Genomic DNA, 18,032 nt, shown 5'->3' with positions numbered 1-18,032 from the left:
GATATGTCAGACTAAAATTATTTTTATGTTTTATGATTTTGAACTGAATTATCAATTCAGATTTCATGGAAGTTCTTATAATCATTAAGTTTATTTTGCTAGCAAAGTGGGGTTGAGTTTTTTTCATCATTGTGTATGGCTGATTTTTTTTGGGTATAACGGAAAAACTATATGCAAATGCAAAGGAAATTTCAGTATTATGATGTTTTAATTATTGCAAATAATAGCCAGTGAGATAAATTTTATACTGACTTCTATGTCAGTTCAAACTCAACTGCTATATTAGTTCAAACTCATTCTTTAATTTTCTTTAAAGGATATTTAACTTTAAGATAAAATAATGTATATCTGAAAGTAGGAAAAAATTCTTTTATAAAATGAGTAAAGGTACATTCTTAATCTTGTGTGATTTTTTTTAACCTCTTATGTAACAAAAACTTACAACATGTATTATATTTATGCAATAATTAATATAACATTTAACTTAAACTGGCCTTGACTATTTATAAAGCATTAAACAACATTGGATTAAATTGACTCAAATTGGAACAAGAAACTGTTTGTTTTGTGTATTTTGGTGATCAAAATGGTTTATTAGACTTTGATAATAGAATGTATTATACACTTATAAATAAATAAAAGCAATGCTTGCAAAATAGAATTAATGGCAATTGTTCTGTATCAGGCTCCCCTGTTGATATCAATATCAGTCATGTTTGAAATGCTTTATCAAACTCCTAATCTCTATTACGTCATGTCACATCTAATTGAGGTATATAATAATTTGTGGTACTGTAGATTCATTATTCTTCGTTGAATACCAATTTTCGTGGATTTCGTGGTTACCTGGGAACCACGAATTTCAATGGCCAACGAAGTACAAACTTTACATAGGAATGTATGCAGAGTTTGCCAAAACCATGAAATAAGATATCCACAAAAATGAAAATTTTCCTCAATCGATGAAAAATTGGTATCCACGAAAATAAAGGAATCCACAGTATAATATGCTATGGCTTTTTCAATATCACACACTGTAGCAACCCTCACCTTATAAATACCCTTGAGTAGACCTTTTGGGATTATAGTGGTGTCTTGTAATGATACAATCTGTAATATTGAAACAGTCATATAATGTTCTAACTGGAATAATTCAAGCCCTTATCATCTCTGATTCTCTCATTTCGAGGAAACTTTTAATGTAGTACGCTTAATATAATGACTGGATTATTCGGGTTGATAGTGTGCTAACACAAGTCCTTAAATTAATGGCAAAGTGGTCTTACTGTACAATACTTACCTTACATATCACTACACTGGTATCACATTATTTTTATCATGAGTACTCATAAAATATTTGCCACTGGACAATCTGACATTAAGAAAAAACTGTTCAATTATTCTTCAATTCTTTATTACTTTAAACAATACAGTTAATCAGTATAAATTTTACACCAGTGTATTAATTATAGTTTGTACTAGGGGGAGGGGTGAGCTCATGATGACATAAAGTACCCGGAACCTTAGACATGCATGCATTGCTAACTCTCCTTAATTTAGTTAGTTTTTATAATGCAATTTCTTATCAATTTTCTAGAACTCAAAATTATTTCAGATTCAAATAATTCCTTGTTTAAACTTGAAATCTAATTGTTTTGTTTATACATAATTCACTTTGTGGTATGAGTGCCAATGAGATATACTCTCCATCCAAGTAACAATTTGTAAAAGTAAATCTTTATAGGCCAAAGTACGGTCTTCAACACGGGGCCTCGGCTCACACCAAACAGCAAGCTATAATTAGGGCTCCAAAAAGTGACTATAGTGTAAAACCATTCAAACAGGAAATCCAACGTTCTATATATATTATATAAAAAACAAGGAAACATGAAACACTTATGAACAACATCAACAAACGAGGACCACTGAACATCAGTTTCCTGACTTATTAAGACAGGTCACTTGGTCTAGATTTAAGTATTTATTAGATAGTGTCGCCAAGTACATGGTATCTTAGATTGTTTATAAATAATATTTACCAGATATCCCTTTAGAATTTGTAACCAATTCCTAATGAATGAAAAGGTTCTATTGTTTTAAATCATTCATTTACCATAATGAGAATTTAAAGGGAATTTTATCTCCATTTAAAATTCATGGTGCATGTACTAGGTCAGATTTGTTAATGCCAAGGATTGAGGGTGGGCCATACATATACATTACAGAAAAGTTCTACATGGTTTCCCTTATGGTATGAAGTTCTCCAATAACCTTGGTTTAAGTAGATAAAAAATTAGCAAGATAAACATTTTTTTTTTTATTGATGTGGCCTTAATTTATTATTTATCAGTGTTACTTTAAGTAAATCTTTGGAAAGTTCATTTTAAGTTCAAAATTTATATTATATTAGATAGAAATATATATTGAAAATTAGTTCTAAAAACATTTGGATTTATAAGTGCTGTTTTATTTCAACTAAATCTGTTTACTTTATATATGTTCCGGACCATATGAGTATTTGGACCATACGCGTATGGTCATGACCATATGGGTATATACTCGTATGGTCGGGGTAATTAACACTCTGTTACAGTTTACTTTTAATACTTCTAAACTCTCCATATGGTATGACCGTTTATTCAAAAGACGCTATCATATAGGTAATTTTATCGTTATATTATAATAAAAAGATAAGCTAAATAAAAATAAGAAGTTTCACATTGTTAATTTTACTTAATTGTCAAATTTAAAGTAAACACATTTTATACCGATGGTCATTACCGATGGTCATAACCGATTTGTTATTACGAGTAAATGGCAATATGTCGACTAAAAAATTAAATTCCAAAAATTTCTTAATGAACTGTTACATAAGAAGTCACTGGAAAGTAGCATACTATTAGTTTATTTAAGTTGTGTTGTGAAGATGGTGTATTGCAGTCAACCATTTTACGATATTTGAGATGTAGAGCTTCTTAAAAACACTGTAGACATCAGAATGCCAAAGACCTCGGTATCACTGTACGCAGCTGCTAAAAAGGCTTGTTTTTCACTCGCAAACAAAATGTGTAAATGAAAAAGATCGTGCACAAAACTTGCAAATGCAAAAAAGCTATGATACCGTGTGGAAGTGAATGTCATCCAAGCCTACATGCACTAATGTAACTAGCGATGAAAACTAACTATGGCATCAATATTAAATTTTAACGTATTTTTTTTTATTATAAAATTAAAAAATTGTCATGTTTTAAACCATCACTGTTTTTTTTAGATAAAGTTCTTGTATTATTGAAACGTTTATAATGTAATTTGGAAAAATAAATATACCTATATGGTCCAAATACTCATATGGTCCGGCCCGTTAATAACCAAACGAGTATTATACTCATATGGTCCGACCATACGCGTACGGTCGGACCATACGCGTATGGTCGGACCATATGAGTATACGCATATGGTCATGACCATACGCGTATGGTCCAAATACTCATATGGTCCGGAACATATACACATGTTTATATTAATATTTGTGAAAAAGATCAGTTTAAAAATGTTGTAAGCTTATCATACCCTATTTCATAGAAGGGGGGTACATTGTACATGTATTTGCTATATATTTCCTCTTTTTCTGGTTTGATGGCCAAAACCTGGCCTTGCTGTCATAAAACTTTCGAGCATGTTTTTTGTACTCAGACTCAAGAATCAACCAATCAAAATACTGGATTTCATGTTTCGAGCATGATTTTTGTGCTCCGAGCACTGAGCAAACTTTTATACTTCAACCCCTGAACTTTTTGCTGATAATTGATTAAATGTAGAAAACAACATTGCAAAAAGAATGTCAGAATTCTATGTATGTTTCAGATTCATGATACAATAAAATAGTACCATATGATCAGCTCAATATTTGTAGCCCATGGAATAAACAATAAGTGTTTTTATGTGGGAGTCTTTTAAAAGGCTATATATATACATGATCTTATAGATAATCTGCCTTAATCCAGAGTAATTAACAGTTATTGATATTAAACATGGTACCAGGATAGTTAACTTTAAAGTTGTGCTATGAATAAAAAAAAAGGGGGGGGTGGGGCTATCAGTGAAGCAGAAAAAACAAACACCTATAGATCACATTAAAAGAATTGAAAATGTATATTCTTATATGTTTGCCTATAAAATATTACTTCACAGATTTTCAACATCTGACATGACGTTCGTTGTCAGTTTATTTTTTCAACTTATGACTTTGAATGTGCCTTTGGTGTCTTTCCCCTTTCTATTACTACTAATTATCTCACAGGTTAGTCTTCTTAGTCTTGTATGTTTTTTAACTTTAGTTCATTTATATGTTTTGGAGTTTAGTATGACATCCATTTCACTGAACTAGTACACATTTTTATTTAGGGGCCAGCTGAATCTCACCTCCAGGTGTGGGATTTTCTCACTGTGTTAAAGACCTATTGGTGGCCTTTGGCTGGTAATTCTGCTCTTGTGGTCGGGTTGTTGTCTCTTAGACATATGATATTCCCCATTTCCATTCTCAATTTTACATTATCTCACAGGTTAAAAAATTCACAGGAAACTTTTTTCTGACATACTTGCAGACTTAAATCAAGTAAATACTATAGGAGTCTGTGAGTTAAGCAGAAAACAAAGTGCAGACACAGAGAAAATGGGTTGAACCAACTTAATTAAACTAAAAAAAAATCATAAAGTCGCTCAATGAAAGTAAAATGTATACCAGCAAATATTATCCATTATAGATCCAAAGAACAAATCTTTCATTGCTGTCTTTGTTGCTTTGTGGTAGCATGCTGTTGCTATTTCCTGGGTCTCCTCCATGTATGCAGTATTTGCAATAAGAGCAAAGACTATTTGGTATGCAGTTGTATTAGTATTGGCACATCTCATTACCATGGAGATTATTTGGCCCCATCCCCTCATTCATGGTCTATTGACTTTGAAATTTTTGTAATGTTTTCATGTATTTGTTTGTGATTAGGTCAGTTTATAGGGAACCATTAGTGAGAAGTTGATGATAATTTGTATGCAGTTGTATAAGCATTGGCATATCTCATTTCCATGGCGATTATTTGGCCCAGCTCCCTCAGTCATGGTCTATTGACTTTGAAACTTTTGCTTAGTTTTCATTTATTAGTTTATGATTAGGTCGGTTTATGGTGAACCACTAGTGGTAGGTCAATGATATTTGGTATGCAGTTGTATAAGCATTGGCACATCTTAATTCCATGGAGATTATTTGACCACTCCCCTCAGTCATGTGGTTTATTGACTTTGAAATTTTGCTTAGTTTACATGTATTACTTTGTGTTAAGTTTTTTTTAAAGGGAACTACTTATGACAAGTCAAAAGTATTTGGTATGCAGTTGTATCAGCATTGGCACATCTCATTTCCATTGAGATTGTTTAGCCATGTACCTTCAGTCACGGTTCATTGACTTTGAATATTTGCAAAACTTACATGTTTAAGTGTTGCTGTTTTAATTTCAACATTTGCATTATTGAAATTACAAAAAAGCAGACATATCTCTGTGATAACAGTTTATTGTGTATTATTGTTTGTCTGGTTTTTTTTAGCCATGGGATTTATTTTTCGACTTATGATTTTGAATGTCCCTTCAATATCTTTCGCCTTTCTTTTACTTCAATACTTGTGAGCTAGCACATTAAAAGTCCAGCTTAGCATGTCAGTGTAGTATAAAGCAGGGTGTGTTCATATCTTATTGAATTGTTGTTCTTTATTTGCATTCAAAACTGCCACTAGTCATATAAGCATCCTAAAAGCAATTTCCTAGCTTTTATAAAGTTGGCGTAAAAGGGGAATAAACAATAACAAAATATACGTACAGCAACTTTTCATTTATAAATCTCCTGCTGAGTTTAATTGTTAACTTTTAATCGTTCACTTTTTGAAAGTTCAACAATTAGTTTATTTTGTAAATTAGGGTACATAAAACCAGATGTAAACATTTGTATGTATCTTTTATATATAAACTGTTTATTTACTTAATATATATACAATATATATCAAACTTTTTATTTGTGACTTTTAATTCAAACTAAATAAACTTGGGTCCAGTTTTTCATTCATTGAGGTGGTCATTTTATTATTCACAGCTGATTAAAAAGTTTAGTTTTTAAAATGACAGAATAAAGTAAGGTTTATTTTTGTGAGGTCCAAATTTTATTCTTAAATTTATCCAATGAATAAAAATTGGGTAATTTATTTTATAATGTAAATTATTTCTTTGGGTATTTTCTTAGAAGCCCTACTTTGCCAGTATGTTCCTATATAATTTTCTATACACAAAGATCCCCCATTTATTTGGTGCCCACATTTCAAGAACATCACTGTTTTTTTGACTGCAGCAACAAGATATAAAGCCAGTGTCATTGATGATATTTCTATCTTATCATGGTGTGAACATTTTTTTTTCAATTTTTAACCAACATTTATTTTTAATTTGTTTTTCTAAAATATTTGCCTAATGGTTAAAGTTGTTCGTGTCATTCCAGAATATCAGGTCAAGGTTTAATTTGTTTTTGTAACTCCAGAATATCAGGTCAAAGTTTAATTTGTTTGTGTTACTCCAGAATATCAGGTCAAGGTTTAATTTGTTTGTGTTACTCCAGAATATCAGGTTAAGGTTTAATTTGTTTGTGTCACTCCAGAATATCAGGTTAAGGTTTAATTTGTTTGTTCCATTCCAGAATATCAGGTTAAGGTTTAATTTGTTTGTGTTACTCCAGAATATCAGGTTAAGGTTTAATTTGTTTGTGTCATTCCAGAATATCAGGTCAAAGTTTAATTTGTTTGTGTCATTCCAGAATATCAGGTTAAGGTTTAATTTGTTTGTGTCATTCCAGAATATCGGGTTATGGTTTAATTTGTGGTACTCCAGAATATCAGGTCAAAGTTTAATTTGTTTGTGTCATTCCAGAATATCAGGTTAAGGTTTAATTTGTTTGTGTCATTCCAGAATATCAGGTCAAAGTTTAATTTGTTTGTGTCATTCCAGAATATCAGGTTAAGGTTTAATTTGTTTGTTCCATTCCAGAATATCAGGTTAAGGTTTAATTTGTTTGTGTTACTCCAGAATATCAGGTTAAGGTTTAATTAGTTTGTGTCATTCCAGAATATCGGGTTATGGTTTAATTTGTGTTACTCCAGAATATCAGGTCAAAGTTTAATTTGTTTGTGTCATTCCAGAATATCAGATAAGGTTTAATTTGTTTGTGTCACTCCAGAATATCAGGTTAAGGTTTAATTTGTTTGTTCCATTCCAGAATATCAGGTTAAGGTTTAATTTGTTTGTGTTACTCCAGAATATCAGGTTAAGGTTTAATTTGTTTGTGTCATTCCAGAATATCAGGTTCAGGTTTAATTTGTTTGTTCCATTCCAGAATATCAGGTCAAAGTTTAATTTGTTTGTGTTATTCCAGAATATCAGGTTAAGGTTTAATTTGATTGTGTCATTCCAGAATATCAGGTCAAGGTTTAATTTGTTTGTGTCACTCCAGAATATCAGGTCAAAGTTTAATTTGTTTGTGTCATTCCAGAATATCAGGTTAAGGTTTAATTTGTTTGTTCCATTCCAGAATATCAGGTCAAAGTTTAATTTGTTTGTGTCATTCCAGAATATCAGGTTAAGGTTTAATTTGATTGTGTCATTCCAGAATATCAGGTCAAGGTTTAATTTGTTTGTGTCACTCCAGAATATCAGGTCAAGGTTTAATTTGTTTGTGTCATTCCAGAATATCAGGTTAAGGTTTAATTTGTTTGTTCCATTCCAGAATATCAGGTTAAGGTTTAATTTGTTTGTGTTACTCCAGAATATCAGGTTAAGGTTTAATTAGTTTGTGTCATTCCAGAATATCGGGTTATGGTTTAATTTGTGTTACTCCAGAATATCAGGTCAAAGTTTAATTTGTTTGTGTCATTCCAGAATATCAGATAAGGTTTAATTTGTTTGTGTCACTCCAGAATATCAGGTTAAGGTTTAATTTGTTTGTTCCATTCCAGAATATCAGGTTAAGGTTTAATTTGTTTGTGTTACTCCAGAATATCAGGTTAAGGTTTAATTTGTTTGTGTCATTCCAGAATATCAGGTTCAGGTTTAATTTGTTTGTTCCATTCCAGAATATCAGGTCAAAGTTTAATTTGTTTGTGTTATTCCAGAATATCAGGTTAAGGTTTAATTTGATTGTGTCATTCCAGAATATCAGGTCAAGGTTTAATTTGTTTGTGTCACTCCAGAATATCAGGTCAAAGTTTAATTTGTTTGTGTCATTCCAGAATATCAGGTTAAGGTTTAATTTGTTTGTTCCATTCCAGAATATCAGGTCAAAGTTTAATTTGTTTGTGTCATTCCAGAATATCAGGTTAAGGTTTAATTTGATTGTGTCATTCCAGAATATCAGGTCAAGGTTTAATTTGTTTGTGTCACTCCAGAATATCAGGTCAAGGTTTAATTTGTTTGTGTCACTCCAGAATATCAGGTTAAGGTTAAATGTGTTTCTGTCATTCCAGAATATCAGGTTAAGGTTTAATTTGTTCGTTCCATTCCAGAATATAAGGTCAAGGTTTAATTTGTTTGTGTTATTCCAGAATATCAGGTTAAGGTTTAATTTGTTTGTGTCAATCCAGAATATCAGGTCAAGGTTTAATTTGTTTGTGTCATTCCAGAATATCAGGTCAAGGTTTAATTTGTTCGTGTCACTCCAGAATATCAGGTCAAAGTTTAATTTGTTTGTGTCATTCCAGAATATCAGGTTATGGTTTAATTTGTTTGTGTCTTTCCAGAATACCAGGTCAAGGTTTAATTTGTTTGTGTCTTTCCAGAATATCAGGTCAAGGTTTAATATGTTTGTGTTATTCCAGAATATCAGGTTAAGGTTTAATTTGTTTGTGTCATTCCAGAATATCAGTTTAAGGTTTAATTTGTTTGTGTCATTCCAGAATATCAGGTTATGGTTTAATTTGTTTGTGTCTTTCCAGAATACCAGGTCAAGGTTTAATTTGTTTGTGTCTTTCCAGAATATCAGGTCAAGGTTTAATATGTTTGTGTTATTCCAGAATATCAGGTTAAGGTTTAATTTGTTTGTGTCATTCCAGAATATCAGTTTAAGGTTTAATTTGTTTGTGTCTTTCCAGAATATCAGGTCAAAGTTTAATTTGTTTGTGTCTTTCCAGAATATCAGGTCAAGGTTTAATTTGTTTGTGTCTTTCCAGAATATCAGGTCAAGGTTTAATTTGTTTGTGTCTTTCCAGAATATCAGATTAAGGTTTACTGTAATTTGTTTGTGTCATTCCAGAATATCAGGTTAAAGTTTAATTTGTTTGTGTTATTCCAGAATATCAGGTTAAGGTTTAATTTGATTGTGTCATTCCAGAATATCAGGTCAAGGTTTAATTTGTTTGTGTCATTCCAGAATATCAGGTCAAAGTTTAATTTGTTTGTGTCATTCCAGAATATCAGGTTAAGGTTTAATTTGTTTGTTCCATTCCAGAATATCAGGTCAAAGTTTAATTTGTTTGTGTCATTCCAGAATATCAGGTTAAGGTTAAATGTGTTTCTGTCATTCCAGAATATCAGGTTAAGGTTTAATTTGTTCGTTCCATTCCAGAATATAAGGTCAAGGTTTAATTTGTTTGTGTTATTCCAGAATATCAGGTTAAGGTTTAATTTGTTTGTGTCAATCCAGAATATCAGGTCAAGGTTTAATTTGTTTGTGTCATTCCAGAATATCAGGTCAAGGTTTAATTTGTTCGTGTCACTCCAGAATATCAGGTCAAAGTTTAATTTGTTTGTGTCACTCCAGAATATCAGGTTATGGTTTAATTTGTTTGTGTCTTTCCAGAATATCAGGTTAAGGTTTAATTTGTTTGTGTCTTTCCAGAATATCAGGTCAAGGTTTAATTTGTTTGTGTTATTCCAGAATATCAGGTTAAGGTTTAATTTGTTTGTGTCTTTCCAGAATATCAGGTCAAGGTTTAATTTGTTTGTGTTATTCCAGAATATCAGGTTAAGGTTTAATTTGTTTGTGTCATTCCAGAATATCAGGTTATGGTTTAATTTGTTTGTGTCTTTCCAGAATACCAGGTCAAGGTTTAATTTGTTTGTGTCTTTCCAGAATATCAGGTCAAGGTTTAATATGTTTGTGTTATTCCAGAATATCAGGTTAAGGTTTAATTTGTTTGTGTCATTCCAGAATATCAGTTTAAGGTTTAATTTGTTTGTGTCTTTCCAGAATATCAGGTCAAAGTTTAATTTGTTTGTGTCTTTCCAGAATATCAGGTCAAGGTTTAATTTGTTTGTGTCTTTCCAGAATATCAGATTAAGGTTTACTGTAATTTGTTTGTGTCATTCCAGAATATCAGGTTAAAGTTTAATTTGTTTGTGTTATTCCAGAATATCAGGTTAAGGTTTAATTTGATTGTGTCATTCCAGAATATCAGGTCAAGGTTTAATTTGTTTGTGTCATTCCAGAATATCAGGTCAAAGTTTAATTTGTTTGTGTCATTCCAGAATATCAGGTTAAGGTTTAATTTGTTTGTTCCATTCCAGAATATCAGGTCAAAGTTTAATTTGTTTGTGTCATTCCAGAATATCAGGTTAAGGTTTAATTTGATTGTGTCATTCCAGAATATCAGGTCAAGGTTTAATTTGTTTGTGTCACTCCAGAATATCAGGTCAAGGTTTAATTTGTTTGTGTCACTCCAGAATATCAGGTTAAGGTTAAATGTGTTTCTCTCATTCCAGAATATCAGGTTAAGGTTTAATTTGTTCGTTCCATTCCAGAATATAAGGTCAAGGTTTAATTTGTTTGTGTTATTCCAGAATATCAGGTTAAGGTTTAATTTGTTTGTGTCAATCCAGAATATCAGGTCAAGGTTTAATTTGTTTGTGTCATTCCAGAATATCAGGTCAAGGTTTAATTTGTTCGTGTCACTCCAGAATATCAGGTCAAAGTTTAATTTGTTTGTGTCACTCCAGAATATCAGGTTATGGTTTAATTTGTTTGTGTCTTTCCAGAATATCAGGTTAAGGTTTAATTTGTTTGTGTCTTTCCAGAATATCAGGTCAAGGTTTAATTTGTTTGTGTTATTCCAGAATATCAGGTTAAGGTTTAATTTGTTTGTGTCTTTCCAGAATATCAGGTCAAGGTTTAATTTGTTTGTGTTATTCCAGAATATCAGGTTAAGGTTTAATTTGTTTGTGTCATTCCAGAATATCAGGTTATGGTTTAATTTGTTTGTGTCTTTCCAGAATACCAGGTCAAGGTTTAATTTGTTTGTGTCTTTCCAGAATATCAGGTCAAGGTTTAATATGTTTGTGTTATTCCAGAATATCAGGTTAAGGTTTAATTTGTTTGTGTCATTCCAGAATATCAGTTTAAGGTTTAATTTGTTTGTGTCTTTCCAGAATATCAGGTCAAAGTTTAATTTGTTTGTGTCTTTCCAGAATATCAGGTCAAGGTTTAATTTGTTTGTGTCTTTCCAGAATATCAGGTCAAGGTTTAATTTGTTTGTGTCTTTCCAGAATATCAGATTAAGGTTTACTGTAATTTGTTTGTGTCATTCCAGAATATCAGGTTAAGGTTTAATTTGTTTGTGTCTTTCCAGAATATCAGGTTAAGGTTTAATTTGTTTGTGCCAGTCCAGAATATCTGGGTTAAGGTTTAATTTGTTTGTTTAATTCCAGAATATCAGGTTATGGTTTAATTTGTTTGTGTCTTTCCAGAATATCAGGTTATGGTTTAATTTGTTTGTGTCAGTCCAGAATATCAAGTTAAGGTTTAATTTGTTGGTGTCAGTCCAGAATATCAGGTTAAGGTTGACCGTAATTTGTTTGTGTCATTCTAGAATAGTTTGTTGTGTCATTCCAGAATAATTTGTTTCCGTCATTCCAGAATATCAGGTTATGGTTTAATTTGTTTGTGTCATTCCAGAATATCAGTTTAAGGTTTAATTTGTTTGTGTCATTCCAGAATATCAGTTTAAGGTTTAATTTGTTTGTTCCATTCCAGAATATCAGATAAAGGTGGAGGTATCCCTCATGACATTGTAAAACAAGTGTGGGACTATAACTTCACTACATCTGGAACAGACGAGAGGGTCAGCACTGGACTGTTTGATGAGATTACAAGTCCTCAACACATGAGTGGATCTGCTCCTGGCAGAATGCATGGGTAGGTATCATAATTCCATAACACATCGGGGTTTTGGTCCTGAAAAAACTAGATCACCTAAATGGCCTAAAAAAAAGACCAGACAAAACTTCCCAAGGTCCATTGTGCTGTTAAAAACATAAATTTTAAAACAATTAAGATATCATATTAAACTGAATTTACAATTATAATGAACCATTTACTGTTGATTCATTTATTTTCGTGGGCACCAATTTTTGTGGATGAAGGAAAACTTGCATATTTGTGGACATTTTATTTCATGGTTTTTGCCAAGATCTTTATACAAGCCTTTAGAACATTTGTCATTTGTTGAACATTTAATTTTCGTTGTTCACCTATATCAATGAAATCCACGAAAATTGGTATCCAGCGAATTATAATGAATCCACAGTACTATAAATCAATTAATTTTAGCAAGCATTTTTTTCCGTGAAAGTTGAAATGAAGAGGAAAATGTCAAATTAAAGTTGCAACTGCCTTTAATAGACACATCAAGGAAATCTCTAAAATTAAACACTACCATATGTGAGCTATAAAGGGCTTAACTTAAGGTACTGTGGATTCATTATTTGTTGGATACCAATTTTCGTGGATTTCGTGGGTACAGGCAAACCACTTCCTATACAAATTTTATAACGGCTTATATGCACACCTCCACAAACCACGGAATTAGATATCAACTAACACCCAATTTTTCGTGATCCACGAACAGTTGTACCCACGAAAATAAATGAATCTACAGTAATATAAAGTCTGTGTTTTATAAGTGGTTCACAGGAAAACTTGTTTCTTTAAGAGAAGTGTTAAATTTTAACAGGTGATTGACTTCATATTATTTCTTATTTTAGGTATGGATTTGGGTTACCAGGCTCCAAAGCTTATGTTGAGTTCTTGGGAGGATCCCTAACAATAGAGACCATGCAAGGAATCGGTACTGATGTGTATCTACGGTTACCTCACATTGATGGAGACAGAGACAGCGGACATCAGGAACCGTTCAGAATATAAATATTTAATCACATCACGCTTTTCACATTCTTGGTAACCATGGGAACACATTTAATATTGCTGCTGTATAATTTTTTGTTCATGCGAATTTTGTTCATAAACGGTTCAGTGTCAATTATTTCATATAGATTGTATATTATAAAAAAAAGCATTAGGAACAAAAAGTTTTTCGAATAATTGGAAAAAACTGTAATATTTGTTCAATTTATTGATTCCTTAAGTTTAGTGTGTATGGATATTATAATGAAGCTAGTCCTGATTAGTTTTTTTACGGAGAGTATAGTTTGCCGGCCTTGATGGTTGAGAGACCCGCTGTAGCTTGCCCGCATTTAACGTGTGACTCCTCGATGAAAATTTCACCTCTAATGCAATGTTATCTCCTGGATTTGAATCAAAGTTTGTAATAATATTCACATGTTGATGTCTCAATTTTAAGGTTGCCCCAAATACTGTAGAGACATTAACTTTTGTGGATTTAAAATTTCATGGTTTGTCTCTATATAAGATTTCATGGAGTTAAAATTTCATGGTTTGTCTCTATATAAGATTTCATGGAGTTAAAATTTCATGGTTTGTCTCTATATAAGATTTCATGGAGTTAAAATTTCATGGTTTGTCTCTATATAAGATTTCATGGGGATTTAATTTCGTTGTTTCTAGTAAATGGACATGATATTATACACGTTATATGTAGGTAAAATTTTCTTTGGGGTTTTAATTTTGTGGATGTATTCTTTCCATGAAATAAACGAAATTAAATCCACCACGAATAATTCTGCTTTTACAGTAGTTCACAACTTATTTCAGTTTGGGATTTAGTTGTATGGATATTTTATAACCCTCCACCAAATCTTGTTCCAGCTATGTATAGTCATGTTTGGAATAATTTGATGCTGGACAAATGCACCCCAGGTATATTTTTTCAGTGCTTAGCTATGGTGATGTCAAAATGAAAGTAAGGATCAATTAATAAAAAAAAATATTTTCTTCAATAATTTAAAGAATTATCTAGAAATACTTGTTATATATATGGTCATTTGTAAAAATGTTCCTTTCAAAACTTTAAACCATGTTTTGTTCTGTACTTGCAAATTTTCTGTCTAGGTCAGAAAGTAATTTAAAATGGTTTAAATACTGGTATATTTCGTGTTGTTAATAAAAATCTAATTATAACTTATTGATCAGTGTTATACTTTCCGTCCAAATTCAGCGAAAAAAAGGAATCTCAAGGATTTATTCACAAATCTCATTAAACAAAGTTCAGAAGCTTAATATTGAAAATCATTTTGTAAATCAGAAAAGTATTTATTGAGCTTATTTTGTTGTTTACCTCAAATATATTTATATACCTTTCTAACTTTCATTAATTTTTTTATGCCACTATATATTTAAATTATTTATAATTTTTTAACATGAGGCAAGTCACATCACAGATTTCTAAATTTATCTGATTTTAATTAAGAAGGTTGTCTCCCCTGTAGACATGATATAATTTAGCATGAGGCAAGTCACATGAAATTTCTCAGTTTATCCTATTTTAATGTTAAAAGGCCTTCTCCCCTTAATAGACACATGATTTAATTTAACTTTCTAAACATGTGAATAGCTTTATCCTTATAAATAAAATTTTCTATTTATTTCCTCATGAAGTTGGCATGTTTTTTTTAAGATGATAGTCTAATAGTGCTGTTGAATTGTACTACTTTTTACAAGGACATCCTGATATAGTGCTTTTAAATAGTACTAGATTTTACATCCGTGTTCAAAAGTTAGGTGCTTTGTTTGATACATGATGAACTTAAACTGTTAATAATCACAATTTTTTTCCCCCAGAAAAGATGTTTTGATCCTTAATTAATGTGTGTGGATTCTCTGGAGTTTATGTAGATTCACTGAAGTTGTTTGTTTAAAGTTAAACATGTTAGATTCAATGATTGTATAAAAGTTTATATATATTTATTTCACATTAATAAATATAACGTCATGGAGAAATAAGAATACTAGTCGTATTGAATATAATTATTCAGTCAAATTGAAACTTTTGTTGAGATTTTGAATAAAATTAGCATTGAAGATGAATTTCATTTCATGTTATGAAGCAGTAACTTATATATTTCATCCTAAATCATACATATGCCATGAATACTCTTTTATCTTAGTATGCATTGGGCTTGTGTATTTTATCATATATTATGTCTTTAACTTTTATTTTTGCTGGTGTAACAAACTTTATTTATATCTTTACATAAATGATTTTTTTTCCTGTAGATTTACACAGGTAATATGTGCTTTACATTTATTTGCTTTGCTTTGACATTGAAGATGAATTTCATTTATTGTATACATGTTATTATTGATCTTTGATGATATTTATGGTATTTGTTGTATTTCTATATGACTGACATTGATTTGTGTATGTTATATATTTTATGAATTTTCAATGTTGGCATATTGTCAATTTGTTTTAAGTTTATTATGAATGTAGATTTTGATTGGCCATGAATATAGATGTGGGCATTAAAATTCACATAAAACTACTGGAAAAAAAAGAAACCATATGATATTGTGATGTTATTGTTAAAATAATGTCAAGACTCTTATGAAGAGAAAATTGACACTGTAGAAAGAATTGTGTCAACTCGACATTTGAAAGAAGTTGTAATATGAAACCTTGAATTTGTTCAGTGAAATGGACAGGACTTTGTGAAAATTTGCTTATGAATTTAAGAATTTGTAATGATAGCACATATGTTAAGCCTGATATGTAGTGTTTCTTTGTTTGTTAATTGTCGGAGGTATGAGGGACATATGGAATCTTTAGGTATGAATAAACTTCATTACACTACTTCACTGATGTTTTTCTGTATATAGAAAAAGAAGATGTGGTATGATTTCCAATGAGACAACTCTCCACAAGAGACCAAAACGACACAGAAATGAACAACTATTGGTCACTGTATGGCCTTCAACAATGAGCAAAGCCCAAATGCATTGTCAGCTATAAAAGGCCCCGAAATGACAATGTAAAACAATTAGAATGTGTCCATAGTACACGGATGCCCCACTCGCACTATCATTTTCTGTTTTTAGTGGACCGTGAAATTGGGGTAAAAACTCTTAATTTGGCATTTAAATTAAAAAGATCATATCACAGGGAACATGTATACTAAGTTTCAAGTTGATTGGACTTCAACTTCATCAAAAACTACCTTGACCAAAAACTTTAACCTGAAATTTTCTCTATCATTTGTTATGTTCAGTGAACCTTGAAATTGGGGTCAAAACACTAATTTGGCTTTAAATTAGAAAGATCATATCATAGGGCACATGTGTACTGAGTTTCAAGTTGATTGGACTTCAACTTCATCAAAAACTACCTTGACCAAAAACTTTATCCTGAAGTGGGACGAACGGACGTAAGGACAGATGGAAGTACAAACAAACGGACGCACAGACCAGAAAACATAATGCCCCGCTACTATCATAAGTGGGGCATAACAAGAAAGCTACTTCATACCGTCTTATTGGTTTCGGTGATGTTCACCTTGATCGTGTGTTCAACATTTACAGGATCAAAGCAAAGACTTGAAAATTAGAACTTGCAGTAGAGAGCAATATAGAGGTCTTGAGGTGTACTGGCCATCATGTTATCAAAAAATATAATTCTTATCTGTTTCCTGTATGCCCAAATTTTTGGTCTCATTAAATTTTCCTAATGCATGTAATTTAAAAGTTTGGTTGGTTTGCTTGCTTTGTATTAATGTTTGCTTTTAGCATTGTTATTAAGAATGACATCTGCAATAAATTAAAAAACAGGGCTTTAGCTGGTATACACTGTATTTGAATGTATTTTGATGCTAAGTATATTGCAGAATATAATGTATGCAAGCTGAAACCCCGCCCATCTTTTGATTGCAGATGTAAATCTTATTTACAGTTCTAAGAAGAACAATTATTAATACAAACAAAGCAAGCCTTTAAACTGCCAGCATTAGCAGATCTTAGAAAAAAATAGCTCTTATTTGTCGGATTCATTACATTTCTTCCTTGTTGTTGTGTACCCATGGAAAGACTTGAAAATTATAGAACTTGCAGTAGAGAGCAGAAGAGAGGCCTTGTGGTGTACTGGTCACCATTTCTAATTCTTTTCCTGTTTGCCAAAATCTTTGTTCTCATTTTCCTAACGTAATTTATTTCTAGGTTTGGTTTCTTTGTATAAATAGATATAAGAAGATGTGGTGTGAGTGCCAATGAGACAACTCTCCATCCAAATAACAATTTAAAAAAGTAAACCATTATAGGTCAATGTACGGCCTTCAACACGGAGCCTTGACTCACACCAAACAACAAGCTATAAAGGGACCCAAAATTACTAGTTTAAAACCATTTAAACGGGAAAACCAATGTTCTAATCTATATAAAAAAAAAGATAGACAGGGCTTCAGTTTGTGTACTTGGATGCTAAGTATAATGCAGAATGTTATGTATACAAACTGAAGCTATCTTTCAATTTCAGATGTCCATCTTAATTACAGTGCTTGAACAAACATGTATACATTTTTATATACACCCAATGGTGGCCTTCACTATTGTCTGCTCTTTGGTTGGGTTGTTGTCTCTTTGACACATTCCCAATTTCTAATCTCAATTTTGTACAAACAAAGCAAGCAAGCAAGCCAAACTTTTCAAACTACAAGCATTAGAGAAGATCTTAGAAAAATAGCTATAATTTATTGGATTCTTTATATTTCTTCCTCTGTCATTACTTTGAATTCAGAAATTATTGCGATGTTTTTATTATTGCAAAAAAT

At 31.3% G+C, this 18,032-nt stretch overlaps 1 protein-coding gene across 1 annotated transcript in view; it reads left to right on the top strand.

Moving 5' to 3' along the window:
- The window catches only part of LOC143076551 (branched-chain alpha-ketoacid dehydrogenase kinase-like), a 51,639-nt gene extending 35,573 nt beyond the window's left edge, over positions 1-16,066 (top strand). The window contains exons 10-11 of the mRNA XM_076252377.1: positions 12,052-12,213; positions 13,062-16,066. Of these exons, the coding sequence (XP_076108492.1) occupies positions 12,052-12,213; positions 13,062-13,221 (322 nt within the window). The 3' untranslated portion in view covers positions 13,222-16,066. The remainder of the gene's footprint in view (positions 1-12,051; positions 12,214-13,061) is intronic.
- The last annotated feature ends 1,966 nt before the right edge of the window (positions 16,067-18,032 follow it).

This window comes from Mytilus galloprovincialis, chromosome 5 (genome assembly GCF_965363235.1).
Source record: "Mytilus galloprovincialis chromosome 5, xbMytGall1.hap1.1, whole genome shotgun sequence".
Taxonomy (NCBI): domain Eukaryota; kingdom Metazoa; phylum Mollusca; class Bivalvia; order Mytilida; family Mytilidae; genus Mytilus; species Mytilus galloprovincialis.
Note: the sequence above shows the minus strand (reverse complement) of the source record. Positions and strands in the feature narration are given on the sequence as shown.